Source organism: Canis lupus, chromosome 18 (genome assembly GCF_003254725.2).
Source record: "Canis lupus dingo isolate Sandy chromosome 18, ASM325472v2, whole genome shotgun sequence".
In the NCBI taxonomy this organism is placed as follows: domain Eukaryota; kingdom Metazoa; phylum Chordata; class Mammalia; order Carnivora; family Canidae; genus Canis; species Canis lupus.
Window position 1 is genome coordinate 34990621 of NC_064260.1, and position 18899 is coordinate 35009519.

Here is an 18899-nt window from a genome sequence, read left to right on the forward strand (position 1 = left end):
ACTGCCAAGTGTTCAATCAGGCTTTTACTGTATCTCTTTGCAATTAGAATAAATTTACTGCTCGGAGAGATGAGGGGAAATATGCAAGGTACTCCTTGGATAAATATACTGCAGCGAGAAAAGTAGAGGCTCTGTAAAAATTATCTCTGTGAATTCAACAAGAATCAAGGTCACTGGAGCTGCTACATACCAGGGAATGTTAATTAATGGGCCTGCAGCTGGTGGTACCACTTGGCTGCTCGGCTCCAGCTGCTCGCTCCATATTTCTCTCGTTTGTAGGACCATTCTTGGATCAAATCCCATCTCTTTTTTTCCTCCAAGTACAAAAAGTACATAAGTCTATCCTGGAAGGATGCCAGCCTTTCAGAGAACTAAGGAAAGTGTTGTTTCTTAGCTATTTTTATCTCCTTTTTAAAAGAAAGGACACTCTATCACCTCGGGAGCTGGATTACTTGTAATCGGCGTTCAAGCTGTGGTCTGAGGTCACCGTTCTGGCACCGTCCGCAGGGAGGTGTCCTGAAGACGGAGAGCAGAGAGGGGCACTCAGGATTGGCCCTCCAAGTAAAGTGGGAGACACCTGAAGAGATGTCTCCCTTCGCAGGCTCCTTCACCATGAGGATCGCATGTTAGGCCTAGTCCCAAGGCAAGGGGAAAATGCCACCAGAATGCACTCGACATCTCGGAGATGGAGAAAGACGGAGAAGAAAACCGGAGAGAAGGAGAAAAGACAAAAAGTCTGATGAAAGAGGCAGAAATTATTTCCAGGGTCAGGGTAGTCTGTTCCATTTAAGCCTGCTGGGGGGATCCCTGGGTGGCTCAGTGGTTTAGTGCCTGCCTTCCGCCCAGGGTGTGATCCTGGAGACCCGGGATCGAGTCCTGCGTTGGGCTCCTTGCATGGAGCCTGCTGTTCCCTCTGCCTGTGTCTCTGCTTCTCTCTCTCTGTCTCTCATGAATAAATAAATAAATCTCTAAAATATAATAATAAAAAAATTAATAAACCTGCTGGGAAGCATGAAATGAGACCAGGCATGTAAATCAGCACACTTAGCGGCGATACGGACGCCATTGTTAAGTATAATAAAATTTCAGCGACAAAGTGGAACAGAAGTGTTCAACATAGGCCCTGGCTGTAAGGCCTGCGGGCTATATTTAGGCAGCGCATGGGTCTGGTTAAGTGTGGACTGCAGAGCCAGAAAGATCTGGGTTCAAGTACCTGCTCAACCACTTGAGTAGCTATGTGTCTCCCGGGGCTGCGGCATTAGGCTTTCAGACCTCAACTTTTCCATCTGTAAAATGGGGTTGATAACAGCATCTGCCCCCAGGCTACCGCATGGATTGGCCAAGATGGGGCAGGTCAGTAATCCCTTTAACAAAGGGTACCTGCTTGGGTACCTGGTTCATCTCAACTAATATTCATTGTTATAACTGGAGCTCTTATCACTGCCTCCATAGGTCAGCAAGGGGAGAATCAGGCAAAGTGGTTCAGGATAAGGGTAGGCCTCTCTGGGCAGGTGAAGACGGCTTAAGAACGTTCTCTAGGGCCGCCTGGGTGGCTCAGGGGTTGAGCGCCTGCCTTTGGCCCAGGGCGTGATCCCGGGGTCCTGGGATCAAGTCCCATGTCGGGCTCCCTGCATGGAGCTTCTGCTTCTCCCTCTGCCTGTGTCTCTGCCTCTCCTTCTGTGTGTGTCTCTCGTGAATAAATAAATAACATTAAAAAAAAAAAAAAAGAACGTTCTCTAAGGCAATGGAAAGGGTCCCACTGCATCTCTTGTAACCAGCCTTGTTTTTCTTCTCATTTGGAAACTTTCTTTCCTTCAGTGTTACACAGCGGAGGGACTGGGCGTTCTTCCACACAATGACAGACATGCAAATCTGGCCCAGAAATAACAGGGAAAAGGCCTGACACTGCTTCTTTCAAGAATTCTCCAGGTAGTCATTAGCCATCAGCTCCAGGCTCAGGGCTCTGGGGACGGCTGCCCCCACTCCTGGCTAAGATGGGCAGGTCGCCATCCATTTGGGCCGGTTCCTCTGCAAGTGGGGAGGGGGGAACCCAGCTTTACAGAGCCCCCCCCCCTTTTTTTAAGGAAGGAAGAATGTTCTTAAAAATCGGGAAATGTTTTCCATTACTACTTTACACTGTAAAATGATATTTGGGCCTTTTAAAAGACTTGGGAAATTTTCTGAAATTAAGGAATATGGATTTAAAGAAGCCTTGGGGGATTAGATTTTTTCTCCTCTTTGAAGCATTTGAAACAACTTTAATCTGCTTTTAGACTTCTATCCAATTTGGTATGGCATTCTAGTAGAGTATTGTTGCCTTCCTTGTGGAACTGATACTTTTGTGCCTCTTGTAAAAGGCACGAGGAGAAATATTTGGGGCGGAGAAAAAAATAAAGCTTGAGTTTAAAGAACAGGACTATTCAAGGTAAAAGGACGATTTTTAGACATTTTTAAATTTTTCTTTTGAGCAGAACAAAAATCAAACAAAAGCCTAGTTTTATGTGCAACCACAATGGTCTGGCTGACTATCTACCTTCCTGGCGGTTGGTCCTCCTAGGATATATATGGTGCTTTACGATATGCAAAAAACTTAAATCCTCTCATGTAATAGTACTGCTCCGGGAGGCAGGCATTATAATCTTTATTTTACCGACAAAGCTGGGGCTCAGGGAGTTAAAATGTTTGCTCAAAGAAAATGTGATATGTCAAGAACTTGAACTTAGGACTCAGGACTTTGAACCCAACACCCTTTCCACAACATCCCATTACTTCTAATCTCTCATGTGGCCTCGGCAGCCCCAGTCAACTTTCCATGCCTCAGTTTCCAGATCTGTGAGACGAAAATCATACCACTAGAGGCTAGATTTCCAGGACAAGTCTGTTTATCATGTGACCAAGACTTCTGGGAACAGTGTACAAAGAGTCTGAATGAAACACTGCATTATCCTGGGGGATGGGAAACCTGGAGAAGCAGCAAACAGGAAAGAGAGGCACACACTTGTCAGTCTGGGGCCTTCATTCCCTGAAGCAATAAAAGAGGAATTAGGTATTTTATCAAAGTAAATGAGAGCTCAACAGCCATGCAAGTCTAGAAGAACACATAGTTTTGAAATATCTAGGAAAATACTATATTCTCCTTTTTATTTATTTACTTATAACAAGCATATCTATTCATTGTTAGAATAATCAACAGAGGGGCACCTGGCTGGCTCAGTAGTTGAGTGTCTGCCTTTGGCTTGGGTTATGATCCCGGGGTCCTGGGATTGAGTCCTGCATCAGGATCCTTACTGGGAGCCTGCTTCTCCCTCTGACTATGTCTCTGACTCTCTCTCTGTCTCTCACAAATAATAAAAAGTCTTAAAAAAAAAAAAGAATAATCAACAGAGAAGTGCACAATTAGAAAGTGCATTCCTTCCTTCATCTGCTCTTTACCCTCCTCACTTGCTAGACTCCCCACTGTTAAAGTCTGTTTATCTCCTAAAAGTATTTTCATTCAAATACTATGTGCATGGGTGTATTCAGATACACTTTATACAGAGTCACACATGTATTTTTAAGTGGGGTCCTACAACAGGTATTGTTCTATAACTTGCTTTTTAAAAATTTTACAATGTATCATAGATACCTGTTCATACAGACCTCTCATTTCCACCCCCTTCCAGCTTTATTGAGTTCTAGTTGACAAATAAAAATTGTATATATTTGAGGTGTTCAACATGTTGTTTTCGATCAATGTGTGCATTATGCAATGATTTCCGCAATCCAGCTAATTAACATATCAATCACTTTTTCTAGGTGGGGAGATGATCTACTCTCTCAGCAAATTTCAAGACTGCAATACAGTACTATTAACTATGGTCACCATGTTGTCCATTACATCTCCAGAACTTATTCATCCTGCCATAACTAAACCATTGTACCCTTTGACCAACATCTCTCTGTTTCCTCCAACCCCCAGCCTCTGACGACCACCATTCTAATCTCTGCTTTTATGCATTCAACATTTTTAGACACCTCTTGTTCTTTTTATTTTTTTAAAGTTTTATTTATTTATATTAGAGGGAGAAAACGAGAGGGGGGTAGGGAGAGAGGGAGAGAAATAGACTCACCGCTCAGCGCAGAGCCTGATCCCACCATCCTGAGATCATGACCTGAGCAAAAATCAAGAGTCAGACCTCAATGGACTGAGCCACTCAGGTGCCCACCAAGACCTTACATTCTTTTTAAAGCATGAAGAGAGTTCCATTGTATGGACATGCCATAGTTTATTTAACTACCTCCCTACAAATGAAGATACAGGTTACTTCTGGTGGGGGGGGGTTCTTAACTATTACAAATGATGTTCAGATGTGTGGGAAATATCAGAAAGGGAGACAGAACGTAAAGACTGCTAACTCTGGGAAACGAACTAGGGGTGGTAGAAGGGGAGGAGGGCGGGGGGTGGGAGTGAATGGGTGACGGGCACTGGGTGTTATTCTGTATGTTAGTAAATTGAACACCAATAAAAAATAAATTAAAAAAAAAATGATGTTCAGGAGCACCTAGGTGGCTCAGTTGATTGAGCATCTCCCTTCGGCTCAGGTCACGATCCCAGGATCCTGGGATCCAGCTCCTCATCAAGCTCCCTGCTTGGTGAAGAGTCTTCTTCTCCCTCTCCATCTGCCCCTCCCTTCCCACCCATGCTCTCTCTCTCTTGCTTGCTTTCTCTCTCAAGTAAATAAATAAAATCTTAAAAACAAAAACACACAGAAAAACAAATAATGCTTCAGTGGATAATAATAATGGTTCATTTAAAAAAATAATAATAGTTCATTAATATGAAAGAAAACAATGTAGGGATAAATAGGCTAGAACAAACTTGGGATAAGTAGATATAACAACACCCTTACCAGCGAGCCCCAGGTGGGGCACCTGAGACAAACAGACCCTTCTCAGTTTAGCTCCTTGTTATTTCAGATCACTAGCTGGTGCCAAAGAAAGAACCCAGCGGGGGTGGAGGGTGGGGGGGAAACAAGTTAAAGAAAGAAAAAAATTGCACAGCAGTAGTTTTGAGAAGTTGTTTAATTTGAACTACATGTATATCTTAAAGAGAACTAAGTAGCAAGTGTGTAGAAACCCCACAGAGTAACCATAGCATGTGTAAGGAGGATTGTCTATAAGGCTCAGATTGATGGCATTTTAAGAAAGAAAACAATGGTGACAGTGAGAAAATGTTTGAGCATTTAGTCTCCATGTCAGTCCCTGTAGGACAAGGGCTGTGTCTTATTCGTTTGTAGCCTCAATACTTGGCTTAATTCCTGACAAGTAAAAGGTGTTCATAAGCACTCAAAGAAAAGCAAGGAAGACTACTCTCTAGAGGACCAAGTCTTTTGGACATGAGCCAGCAGAATCGACCTGAATGTAGATAAATCTTGATTTGTGACTTTAAAAATTATTTTAAAATGTTAAAACATTTAGCTTAAGTTGAGAAGCAGTAAGTTTTTTTTTTTTAAAGTGTCCCTAAAAGCCTCTGTTATTTAATTTAATGTCTCTGCGTACTCTTTGGGTCTCATTCATTGCCTGCTCAAAAATATGTAATGAGTTAAACTGTAACTAACTGGTCATTGAATTTTTAAAGATTATTTTTTTAAGATCGACATCATTTTTCTTGAACCTATCACTGGAATTGTTTTGTGTCTAGTTGCCGGTTGTGTCAGTAGGCTAGTTTCTGCCTCTTGGCCTCAAGATTCATGTTCCTAAATGAAGTAAAAAGAATCAAGTGACCGGGGGCATGTCTCCCATCTTGTTAACAGAGAAATTCAGGGGAAGTGTTTAAGACACCATCATCTGTGTGAAGGTCCTGTTAACTGGCTAACTATGGTTCAATCAACCAAAGGCTCAGATAACTGGGTCTGTGTGTGTGCATTTCTTAAGATAATGTGATGAAGAAAAGGATAAGTGAAAGATAAGCAGACTGATATGAAGGGATTCACTTTTTTAAAAAGAGAAGATCCAGTTTGGGTCACCCTCACCTTCTATAACAGGGTCAGCAAATTACCAAAAATACACCAAAGGGAACAGTGCCTACCCTGTTCACCATCAGCTGAATTCTCCAGAAAGGTAATCCATACTTATCATGATGACTTCAATGCAGTAGGGGAAGAAAGACTTTATTAAACTCGGTAGCATCCCTTGTATTATATTTCAATGCTCCATATAGTCATTCATTCAACAAACATGAGCAGAAAGAGTAGATAACCAGGAAGGCCATTCTCTAGTCATTCTGAATCAGCAGGATTGTTCTATTGAGACTTTTAATCACTTCGGTCCTCAAACCAACCTTGAATTCTCCCTCCATCTGGGCAGAAGCTCTAGTTCATAGTAAGACACACTTCAGAGTACTCTGAATAGGCTGTGGATAGAATCATAGAATCATCTGCTGGGAAGTGGCCCACCAACCTTGTAAAAGAGGAGGAGTGATCTGGGTAAAAGGACATTTTTAGAATCATCTTTTAGCCGTGTGGCTCTGAGGGTTGCAAACTAGACTGACAGCTGTGGTCTTGGGTTCTGGCCTTTATTACTAGGTTGCTGTCTGACTTTGGGCTTCGTCTTCTTGATCATAAAATAAAAGAGTTCAATTATGTGGTGGAGATTAGTAGCATCTACTAGCACATGGAACAGGAATGCTGATAAAACCACATCAAGGTAAGTTTTTAAAATCTTAAAAGCTGGGCAGCCTGGGTGGCTCAGCAGTTTAGCGCAGTGTTCGGTCCAGGGCATGATCGTGGAGACCTGGGATTGAGTCCCACGTCGGGCTCCTTGCATGGAGCCTGCTTCTCCCTCTGCCTGTGTCTCTGTCTCTGTCTCTCTCTCTCTCTCTGGGTCTCTCATGAATAAATAAATAAAATCTTTTTTAAAAATCTTAAAGACTTAACTATCCTTTATAGATATGGGGAAAAAAACCAAAACCCTGGAAATTCTTTTTTTTTAAAGAAAAGAATCCCAAATTGACTGAATTTGGGATTCCAAATGATGCCCTGACTGAAGCCATCATTTGCCTGATAATCACCAATCTAGAGAAGTGAAGAAAGCCTCATCTCCAGGTCTCTTAGCCTTTGTAACCAGTCACTGTGAGGCAGGGAATGTCTTGTGTTATCCTTCGGTACCTGTAGGTATCTAGAGTTGCTCTAGAGAACAAAATCTTAAAGATGAGTTTTCTATATTGGTTCAGGAGATTTTGGAATTGGTTCTCTAATTTGGTTAGATTTAAAGACACTAATGGCTCTATTTTCCATAGCACTGATGGTCCATAGTGTGTTGTGACAATAGAGATACACAAAATATGAGCATCAGATGCTCATAAGCAAATATTTACAAAAGGAGGCTAGGTTCTGGGTGACCACATAAAAATGATTCTTCGAAGGAAATCCATTGCTGGCTCTTATAGGAAAGAGATGTCCCCACCTAGCCCCCTTTCTTGTTACTACAACAACTTACTGCTGACCTGGAGAATGTGGCTTTGGAAAGGGCTGGTTTTGCTTTGCTGGTTGCTGAAAGCCCCTGGGGTTGGGAGCAGCGGCCTGGAGGCAGCACATATTGTGTCACTTGGCTAGGAGACATCTCGTGAGGCAACATGAAGTGGTGTCTGTTTGGATCATTTTTTTTTTCCTGCCTCCTTATCCCATTTTTAAGAGTCAGTGTAATAATAACAATCATGACATAGTGATCACTCACATGGACCTTTGCATGTGCCAGGCACATAGCTCTCGGGCTGTAGACAGATTCCTATATTTAATTTTTACAACACAACGAGGTATTATTACTAATCCAATTTTACAGATAGGGAAATGGAGGCAAATCCAAATAGTTAATGAGCAAGGAGCCAGGACTGGAACCCAGGAAGTCTGGTTCCAGAGTCTATGCTCTCAGTGCACTTAGATGACCCATAGGTCTGTGTGCATCCCAACCACACCACTCAGTGGTGATATGATCTTGGACTGGACTCTAAAACTCTTTGAGCCTCTGTCTCTGAATCTTAACATGGGAATAAGAACATTTCCTGCTTGAAGGAATTACTATGAGCCGGAAGTGAGTTGATGAAAGGAGAGGGCTCAGTCCAGGACCTACACATCCTAAGGGCTCAGTAAATGGCCTTCACATTCACTAAGACACCAAAGTACTACAGGCACAGTCAACTCATCCCAGCTCAGTGATGGAGGAAAAGGATGCTTGATAGTGGGTAAGCTGGTGATTACAACACTGTAGGAGAGAGAGCTCTGGACCCAGGAGCACCATGAGGAGAGCAGGGACACTCAGGAAAAATGTTTGTTTTGTCAAAACAGGTTAGAAAAATATTGCTTTGGGAAAAATATTTAGTGTTCCTCATCCTAGAGAAGTGAGTCAAGACTATGACTAGGAGGCTACTGAAATTGTTCTGCTGCTCCATAGACAGGCTGGTTGTCTCCCTTCCCTCCTGCCCTGACACCATTCATCCAGCTCGGCTTATCATCTCTGATGGGCCACAGGGAGACCCTCCCCTATGGATCCCGTGGATCCCAGTTAATGACCTACTTGATGAAGTATCTTGATTTCAGAAGGTGATGCGGATAAGTGAAGCAACAAGGCCAAGGGTCTCCAGATGCCCACATAGGTCAGCCTTGGTTTGAATAATGGGAGGTCACAGGTCAGCAGTCCAGGTTGGAAAGAGTTGGCTCAACTAACCAATGTAAAAGAGACCCTGCAGTAAGAGAACAAAGAAAAATTGTATCAAAAATAAAAATTGAATATATCCATACAATGAAATATTATTTAACCACAAAAGCAATAAAACACTGGTGGATGCTACTCCATGGACGAACCTTGAAAGCATTATTAGAGGTGAAAGAAGCCAGTCACAAAGGACTGTTGTATCATGTTGTATGATTCCATGTGCAGACACACTTCATGTATGTGGAATCAAATAATTTGTGGAAAGTAGATTAGCTATCACAGGGGAGGGAAAAGGGCCTGATGGGTATGAGGTTTCTTTTGGCTGATGAAAATGTTTGGAATTGTATAATGGTGATGGTTGCACAATACTGTGAATAAAGTAAAAACACCACTGAATTGTACACTTAAAACTGTAAAAATTATGATGTTTTTATGTTGAGTGAGTTTTATCTCCAATAAAAAATTAAGCAATAAATTCTAACATTCTAAAACAAACATATCCAAAAGGTATGAATTTTAGAACTCGTAGTCTTCGTATTTTTTTCCTGCATATTCTAAATTTTCCATAATAAAGATGAATTCCTCTTAAAAATGTTTTATTTTGAAATAATTCCAGATTCAGGGAAACTTGCAAAGATAGCACAGGATGGTCCTGGATACTCTTACTCATTTCTCTCTGTAGTTACATCTTATTTAACTATAGTACAATAAGAAAGCCAGGAAATTGATACTGGTACTGTGGGGGGGGAGGGGCGCACACGTACATGTGGTATTTTATCACATGTGTAGATTTGTGCAACCACCACTGCAATACGGATGCAGAACCATCCCATGACCACAAAGATCTCCCTCATGCTACCCTTTATAGTCACACTCCTCCCCTTCTTTCTCACCAACTGCTCATCTCTATAATTCCATCTCTATAATTTCAAGAATATGGTATCAATGGAATCACACGGTATGTGGCCTTTTGAAATTTGCCTCTTTCACTCCACACAATGTCCTGGAGGTCCTTCCTGGTTGTTGCATGTATATCAATAGTTTGCTTTTTTGATGTTGTTGAGTATGATTCCATGGTGCGACGTGCCACAGTTTAACTAGCTATTGGTGTGACATTTGGTGTTTTGCAGATTTTGGCTATTGCAAACAAAGCTGCTATGAATACTCCTGTTCAGGTTCTTTCACTTCTCTGAAATAATGGCCCAAGAATAAACTGCTGAGTTGCATGGCAAGTCTATGTTTAGTTTTTTAAGAAACTGCCAAACTATTCTCCAGAGTCACTGTACCATTTTACGTTCCTACTAGCCATGTATGAGAGATCTGGTTTCTCTGATTCGCTGTCAGCATTCAGCATTGACACTAGTTTTTTACATTAGCTGCCTTACTAGGTGTGTAGTGGTATCTCATCATGGTCAAATGCATTTCTTTAATGGCCAGTAATGTTGAACATCTTTCCATGTGCCTATTTGCCATCTGTATATCCTCTTCAACAACATGTCTCATATAGGTTGCCCGTTTTCTAATTAGGTTGTTTGTTTTTACTGTTGAAATTTGAGCATTTTTTATGTGTTCTAAATACAAATCCTTTGTCAGATGTGTGGTTTGCAAGTAATATTTCCTCTCAGTCTACAGCTTGTTTTTTCATCCTTTTTACACAGTCTTTCACACAGCAACAGCTTTTAATTCTTCTGAAGGGTAATTTATACTCTTTTTTTTTTTTTAATGGATGTGCTTTTGGTGTCAGGTCTAAAGATTCTCTTCGTCAAGCCCTAGATCTTGCAGATATTCTCCATCAAGGTTTCTAGGTAAGAATCACTTTTTGAAAGAACATTTTTTTTTCGAAGTCTAAAAGAAAGACATGGCTATTGTAGACCATTTGGAATATAAAGAAAAGCTCAATGGGGAAAGTTAAAAATCACTAATAAAACCAACATCCAGAAATATGCTTGGTATTAGATGCCAGGACTTGCAACTTAATAAAAATGTCACCTCCTTTATAATGGGAAAACAGAACCCTCCAACAGTAAACTGCACTATTGAGTACCAACCCAAGTGCTGAGGAGAGGTGCTTCTCGTAATGCCAAGATCAGCTGGGGGAGTTGCCATTCGGAAAAGGCTAAGAACTACTGACCCAAACAGTGAAACTCATGTTTATGAACCACAGCTGTTAGTCACAGACTGTAATTGCCCTGCCAGATAAAGAAGCTATTTAAGAGAGCAGGTTGCAATAGCTGAAAAGAAACAGAAAATAGTCTTTTGGAAATCACAGGATTGTAACTAAGGGAATATCAGGTTTGAAGGTGGAACGGATTTTGGTGAATTCACTGGCCTGGGACAGGCTGATCTTATGTGAAGATGATCCAGCCCTGGCTGATGCTCTGTTCCACTGGAGGGAAATTGGTTGAGGTTCTCTTTTACAAATCCTGGCATGTGGGGGCTTTTAATAGCTAGAATCCTTCCAGCCTACCCACTTCTGGGCACCTGGAACTTTGCTTTTCATCTCGCCCCTCTCACTTGCCTGACATGTTGGTCACACGGTGACCGTGGTGATCAGAGCAGTGGAGTCCAACAGTACTCACCCCTACCCTCACCCCACCACCTCTACACAGTAGATGTAAGCTGGTCTTAAAACAAAGCATTAGATAGACTTCAGAGGATTTGCTCCCTACCCTTCACCGCCAACCTTCTGAGAAACTGATATTTTATGAAGGAGCATTTTGTGGGGTGCCTGGGTGGCTCAGTGGGTTAAGCCTCTGACTCTTGGTTTCCTCTTGGGTCATGATCTTAGTGTCATAAAATCAAGTCCTGCCTGGGGCTCCTGCTCAATGGGGAGTCTGCTTCTCCTCTCTCTCCCTCTGCCCTTCCCTTAGGTGAGCACTCTCCCTCTATCTTTCTCAAATAAATAAATAAATAAATAAATCTGAAAGAAGAAAGAAAGAAAGAAAGAAAGAAAGAAAGAAAGAAAGAAAGAAAGAAAGAAGAAAGAAAGAAAGAAAGAAAGAAAGAAAGAAAGAAAGAAAGAAAGAAAGAAAGAAAGAAAGAAAAAGAAAGGAGGGAAGGAAGAAAGAAAGAAAAGGCACTTAGTGAAACTTGCTGTTTAAATTGTTTAGTGGCATTAGGAAATAATCCTGAATTGGATTTGGTCAGTCTAGATTTTCAAGCATTCATTTGTACTCGAGTCTGCTTGAGTTTCTCTCTCCCTCTCCCTTTGCCCCTCCTCTCACTCTCTCTCTCTAAAATAAATAAGTAAATCTTTTAAAAAATTTAGATTAAGGGATGCCTGGGTGGCTCAGCAGTTGAACATCTGCCTGTGGCTCAGGGTGTGATACCAAAGTGCCAGGCTCAAGTCCCGCATAGGGCTCCCTGCGTGGAGCCTGCTTCTCCTCCCTCTGCCTATGTCTCTGCCTCCCTCTGTGTGTGTCTCTCTCGTGAATAAATAAATAAACTCTTAAAAAAATTTTAGATTAAGAGTTAATTATGTGGTGAAAATTGCAATCTAAATGTCCATTAACTTAAATTATGATAGATCCAGACAAAAGCCCAGCATTTATTGTCATGGAAAGGTGCCTACACATATTGAGTTTTTAAAAGCCAGTTATAAATTAACAAGTAGATTTTTAAAAAGGCATTAGGAAAGAAATATAACAAGATATTATCAGTGGTAATCTCTGGATGATTAGTTATGGAGAATTTTATTTTATTTTTTAATTTTCTCATAAGCTTTCCAAACCTAATTGCACTGAGCTTATATTGCATTAATAATCAGGAAAAAAGAAAACTGATTCTCATCAGTGGTCATAGGGTTGCATGTTAAACAGAACTGTATATATAATTCACAATTGTATTTACTAGTTTTATGAGTTGTAAAAACTCGTATTTTGAAATATTCAAAAGGGACAAGAAGTATAAAGTGAAAAGTAAGAATTCTCTTGTGAATCCCATGTAACTACTGTCAACAAAAAATACATATCTCAAAAGCACAAATTAAATAGTGAGAACAGATCTGAACTGCAGAAGCTAACGTGAAGAGGTGCAGAGGTAGGAGACAACCTTGAAGACAAGTGAACGAGATTTACCAGCCTACTGCCGGCCACCCCTCAGCCCACTCCCAGAACATTCACTTATAATCACATTGCCCTTCTAATAAGGGAAATCGCCCTCTTTACACTCTGAGCACGTGGGTTCCAACAGACATTGACATCTAGTCAGGCATGCAAATTAGCATGGGCCCTAAAACCCAAATGAATCAAGTCAAATTCAAATTACAGAGCACACTTGGGCGGTAAGTCACAGAAGCAGCAGGCACTGCTACCGAGTGTGAAAGGAAGGCTCTTCCTCTCTCCTGTTCCCGGTCACCCCCAATTGGTTTATTTAATAGTTCACTCCCCATCCTCCATGCTTTGGCTTTAATGTCACTTTCTCAAAGAAGAGAAAAATTGGCTTGGCTAGATTGGCATAGCCCCTTACTTTATTCTCTATCATCATCCCTGATCATATCCTTGGGAGCACTTATTACTATTTTGTAATTTTTAATTTAATGTAATGTAATGTAATTTAATTTAATTTTAATTTTATGTACTTGTACCTGAGCTCTACCTTCCCTCTCTCCCCAGATTGTAAACTTCCTAAGGGCTGGGACCGTGTGTGTGTGTGTGTGTGTGTGTGTGTGTGTGTGTGTAAATGCTGGCTTTGTTTAGCCAGCTTTTAGTCCATAATGGGCATTTAATAAATACAGTGTAAATAAAATGGAATATTTTACAAGTCCATTTTGAGATGACATTCTAATTTCCTTAATGTTTTAGATAAGACTGACCCTTGAATGGTAGGTTTGTTTATTTCTTCATTCACTCTTTCACTCATTCAATCAGCAAACTTTTATTAAGAGCCTACTATTTGCAAGATTCTGTGTTAGGTGCTGGGGATAGAGGTGTCTAGCAAGGAAGTCAAATAAAAATAGGTAAATACGATCTAGGCAGACATGAGCTGTGATATAGGTGATACAGGGTTTTAGGGGAGCATGCAGTTGGCTATTTCCTGAACTTTGAGGATTGTGGCTGATTTCCCCACCCACCCACCCCCGTCACCCTGTGACATCCGTTAAAACCCCACAACTTCCTTCACTCAGCATAATACCCTCCAGTTCCATCCAAGTTGAAGCAAATGGTGGGTATTTGTCATTTCTAATAGCTGAGTAATATTCCATTGTATACATAAACCACATCTTCTTTATCCATTCATCTTCATTTGGGGAATATAAATAATAGTGAAAGGGAAAATAAGGGAAGGGAGAAGAAATGTGTGGGAAATATCAGAAAGGGAGACAGAACGTAAAGACTGCTAACTCTGGGAAACGAACTAGGGGTGGTAGAAGGGGAGGAGGGCGGGGGGTGGGAGTGAATGGGTGACGGGCACTGGGTGTTATTCTGTATGTTAGTAAATTGAACACCAATAAAAAATAAAATAAAAAAAAAAAAAAAAAAAAAAAAAAAAAAAAAAAAAAAAAAAAAAAAACCCCACAACTTCATATCCAAAATGTTGACTTGGGTCATCTGTGTATCTGTCACTTTGTATAGAAAAGATCATCATCAACTTTTTAAACAGAAAATTGTATTAAGGAAGTGACACCATAGCAAACAAATGAGAAACCAGAGAGACAGTTTGAAAAGCTGTCTCTTCAAAGTAGGGTTTTATAAAGTGCACACACTCTCTCTGTTCTTCCTTGCCTCCATCCTTTCTCTGTCCTTCCTTCCTACTATTCTCTCTCACACACAACTCAGACACAAGACATGGAGAAGCAAATGTTTTCTGACTCGATGACTTCAGCGGATTAGAGCTCCTTTGAAAGTGATATTGTTACAGCCATAACGTGTTTATGTGTAACACAGACATCTTTATGTATAATGCAGACGTGTCTGTGTGGGGAACATTAACATCCTGGCCTTGTCATTTAGTGAGGTAGGAAGTTCAGCCTAGGACTACAGATCCCCAAAGCTTTAGAGAATCTTGATACAGGAGAAGGAGGGAGCTGGAGAGAAGAGGGGAGATTTCTTTTAGGATTATTTCTCCTTTTTGCCTAACTCTCATGGGCTTAACTCCTACTCTCTGAGAAACAATCCTCTTCCAACACAGCTGGGATGGTTGTCAGGCAGAGGTATCCTTGCTGAGGATAGCAGCCATCCAAGAAAGGGTCAAGCAATTAGAAGATGCTGGTAAATCACAGAGACACCACAATGAGAGTTCCACTTTATAATAACCTGATGGCAAAACATTTATTTTAGACCCTGACACACCATCCCAAAAGAAACAAATTAGAGGGAGTGTTTTCTCAAACATTTTGATATATCCTAGAAATGAATTTTATTTTCACATTTTAAAGGGTCTTTACTCCTCATAAATTGTGAAAGTAATCCAGGCTCACTGTAACAAAATCAAACAATACAGAAGTATATAAATAAAAAGTTAGTCTAGCTTCTCCTCTATCCCACTCCCCAAAGCAGCCGTACCCAATAGAAATATCTTTTTAAAATATTTTTTTCTTTATTTATTTATGATAGTCACAGAGAGAGAGAGAGAGGCAGAGAGAGAAGCAGGCTCCATGCACTGGGAGCCCAACGTGGGATTCGATCCCGCGTCTCCAGGATTGTGCCCTGGGCCAAAGGCAGGCGCCAAACCGCTGCGCCACCCAGGAATCCCCCTGATAGAAATATCTTGTGAGCTATGTGTGTAAAGTTTTCTAGTAGCCACATTAAAAAAAGTAAAAAAGGAACAGGTGAAATTAATTTTAATTATATATTTTATTGAATGTAAGGTATCACAAATATTTTTACTTCAACCTATAATCAACATTATCAAGTTATTATTAAAATAGAAAATTATTATTGAGATACCACTTTGTGGTACTAAGTCTACTAAATCTGATGTGTATTCTATGCTTACAATACCTCTCAATTTGGATGCTATCTTTTCATCGAAAATACTTGCTCTCTATTTCAATCTCATAAAACATACAGTTGAAGGACCAGTTTTAAATTAAATGTGCAGTAATTAAAATTAATTAAAAATTTAAAATCCAGTTCCTCAGTCACACCAGCCACACTGTGAGTACTCAGTAGTTACATGCAGCTACCATATTGAACCGTGCAGCCCTGGAGCGAACTACTATGATTTTTGGTGTGGAATCTTCTCAATCTTTTCTCTATGCATATGCATATATAATTAAATATAACATATATTACACATATCTGGATTTCATTTCAGAATAAACATAATCATGTTATATACATTTTACTAGACAATTTCACTTTTCACTTAAAGTTATATTTTGGATATTTTTATTATAGATTACCAGGAAAACGTATCAAAGTATTACATATTTTTTATTCTTTATTATGGGTGAGTAGTAGATTTATTTAACCACTCCCCTACTAGTGGACGCCTAGGTTGTTTTTGATGTTTTGCAGTTATAAACATCCACATTTGCATACTTATGCTAGTATTTCCACAGGATACATCCCCAAAATTGACACTTAAGAAGCCAAAGGGTATGTCAAGTTAAACATTTGAAAGCTAATGCCCTCCCAAATAGTTGTGCCAAATTTTATCCCACACTCTTGGCTGGCATTCCTCTCTAGCATTTGTAGATGCTCCGAATGCCAGAATCCTAATATCTGAGAAAGAAAAGATCTTAGAGCTCATCTTTTCCAGTCCCTTTATTTCATGGACCAGGAAAACCAAATCTAAGTGGTGGGAAAAGGCCATGCAGCATTGTGGCCAAGCTGGGACTTGAGCAGCTTTTTAAAAAAAAAATTTTTTTAAGCAGTTTTTAGGTTCTTGTCTCTTGTCCCACCATGCACTGCAGGGCTGGGCAGAGTCTTTGGAAGCATCCTGGGGAAGGGCATCCCTCCTTGGACTCGGCCTGCTGCCCCTCCCTCCCGCACTTTGTCATTATCAGCTGGCGCTGGCTTAGATCAGCAGGTCTTTCAATGGAGCATCACACTGCGCCTCAGTGAACAATGAACAAGAGCCAAGGGAGACTTTCCTTGACATTTGTATCCAAAATTAAATTCAATCCACTCAAATGCTTGCCACAATTTCAAAGTGTGCCTTGCCTGCCTTTCTTCTGCTAAACACAGCCAAATCATGGACCCAGGTAGAAGAGGGGGAGGGGGAACCTAGGTGTTTTGTTTCATGCAGAAATAAACTCCACCACTCAGCAATTCCTGGTGGGTCAGCTCAGAAACATTCCACATTTAATAGGAGTCACTTTGGGAGGACAGAGGCAGAAGGACATGAAGATCCTTTTGGGGGAAGGTTGGCTCCCTTTAGCTACGAGGCCCGTGAGGTAGCAGAGGCAACTCACATGCCAGTGAGATGGGCTCCCGAGGACCATACACCTCCCTTCCGCTCCCTGGAACTTTCCAGAACCCATGAACACAAGAGCCATCTCATGGAATCCTTGTGAGTAAGCTCCATGCTCAAATGCTCGTTGGTGGCAAAATGGGGCCTGGAAACCAAATCTCCCAACTCTATCTCCAGAACATTTCCCTCTTCCCCATCAGTCACTCACTGGCCCCATCCCATATTCCGCAGAGTCACAAAGGGCCTGGTTCTCTATTCTCTACCTGCTGCCTACACTCCCAGCCCCACTTCATTACAGGCATTAAAAATTAAAAACCACTTTCTTATGCTATTCATTTATGTATTTTTCTAAAAATCAATTCAGACATTTTTAATTTTACTTATTTTTTCTTCCCCTGTTGTCTTACACCCCCTCTTTCTGTCCCTTCATGATGCCTTCTTCATATCCTGGCAAGAAAAGCCAGAGTCAGGTAGAAGAAGTCTCCCGTTTTTTGGTTACGTTGCCAAATAGTTTATGCTTCTATACCCGGTGCCTTCTTTGGCTCTTGTTTTTTGTTGTTGTTGTTGCTATTGTTGTAGTTGCTGTTTTCCTGGTGTTTCCTTATTATGGGAAGAAAGGAAAGAATGCCACAGTAGGAAAAGATAGGGTACAAGAGAGCCCAAAAGCAAAATAAGGATTTATTTCATGCTGTAATGAGCATATCATCATAAGGTTTCTGACTTTGTCATCCTTGACACATCTTTACCCCCATATGCAATTCACTGACAAGCCTGGTGATTTTACTTCTGCAGGATTGTCAAATCCACCCACTTTGCTCCATTTTGACCATCTTCACCCTGATTCAATCATCTCCCAACTAGCTCTTGTCCACTTGGATCCCTCTTGCCTGTATAGTATGTGTCCCACACTGCACACAGAATGCCCCTAAAGGACTTTTAAACCTCATTCTAAATGCTGTAGGGAATAATAATAGCAGCCATCATCACTATTGTTAAAATTTGAGCACTTTCTGTGTGCCAGGCATGATTTTTCATGTTTTTTTAAAGATTTTATTTATTTATTCATGAGAGACACAGAAAGAGAGGCAGAGACACAGGCAGAGAGAGAAGCAGGCTCCCTGCAAGGAGCCTGATGCGGGACTTGATCCCAGGACCCCGGGATCACGCCTTGAGCCAAAGGAAGACACTCAACCACCGAGCCACCAGGCACCCTGATTGTTCATGCTTTAATACCAAAGTCACTTATGCATCACAATCTTGGAGGTAGATATTATTAACTTTTAAAGATAAAGAAATTGAAGCATGGGGATGTATGTAATTTGCCCAAGAAGACACGGCAATTATGGGACAGAACCAACTTAGGAACCCAAATCTAGAAGAATTAAGAAATATACAACGGCGGGGGGGGGGGGGGGAGCGGGTTATACAGCAATGCCAGGTCATGCTCAGTGTAAGTTGTTGCATAGACCCTGCAGGATGCAAAGTGAGTTGCATCTCACTGACTAACTGGGAGTAGCTGCCTGGACTGCTGGGTTGAGAAAGACCATGGGACTAGTGGGAAACTGAGGGATTAAAGCTGTCTGTCCTGGTGTGGCACTTTGGTGGCTCAGTGCTTTAAGCATTGGACTCTTGATCTCAAGTCTTGATCTCAGGATTGTGAGTTCGACTCCCACATTGAGCTCCACACTGCATATGGAGTCTACTTTTAAAAATTAATAAAAAATAAAAATAAAAATAAAAATAAAAATAAAAATAAAATAAAATAAAATAAAATAAAATAAAATAAAATAAAGCTGTCTGTCCTGGGACAGATACTGGCTGGACTGGGGAGTGCATTTTTTTCCCTAATGCTG

General features: G+C 40.9%; 1 protein-coding gene across 4 annotated transcripts in view; it reads right to left on the reverse strand.

Moving 5' to 3' along the window:
• The window catches only part of EIF3M (eukaryotic translation initiation factor 3 subunit M), a 155284-nt gene that overhangs the window by 116365 nt on the left and 20020 nt on the right, over positions 1-18899 (reverse strand). For 3 of the 4 annotated variants that reach the window (XM_025452392.3, XM_025452391.3, XM_025452393.3), the window contains exon 2: positions 8551-8716. In XM_025452392.3, coding sequence (XP_025308177.1) covers positions 8551-8627 — 77 coding nt within the window. In that variant the 5' untranslated portion in view covers positions 8628-8716. Of the gene's footprint in view, positions 1-8550; positions 8717-18899 lie in introns of those variants that run through there. The other variant, XM_049096817.1, reaches the window with a different exon arrangement.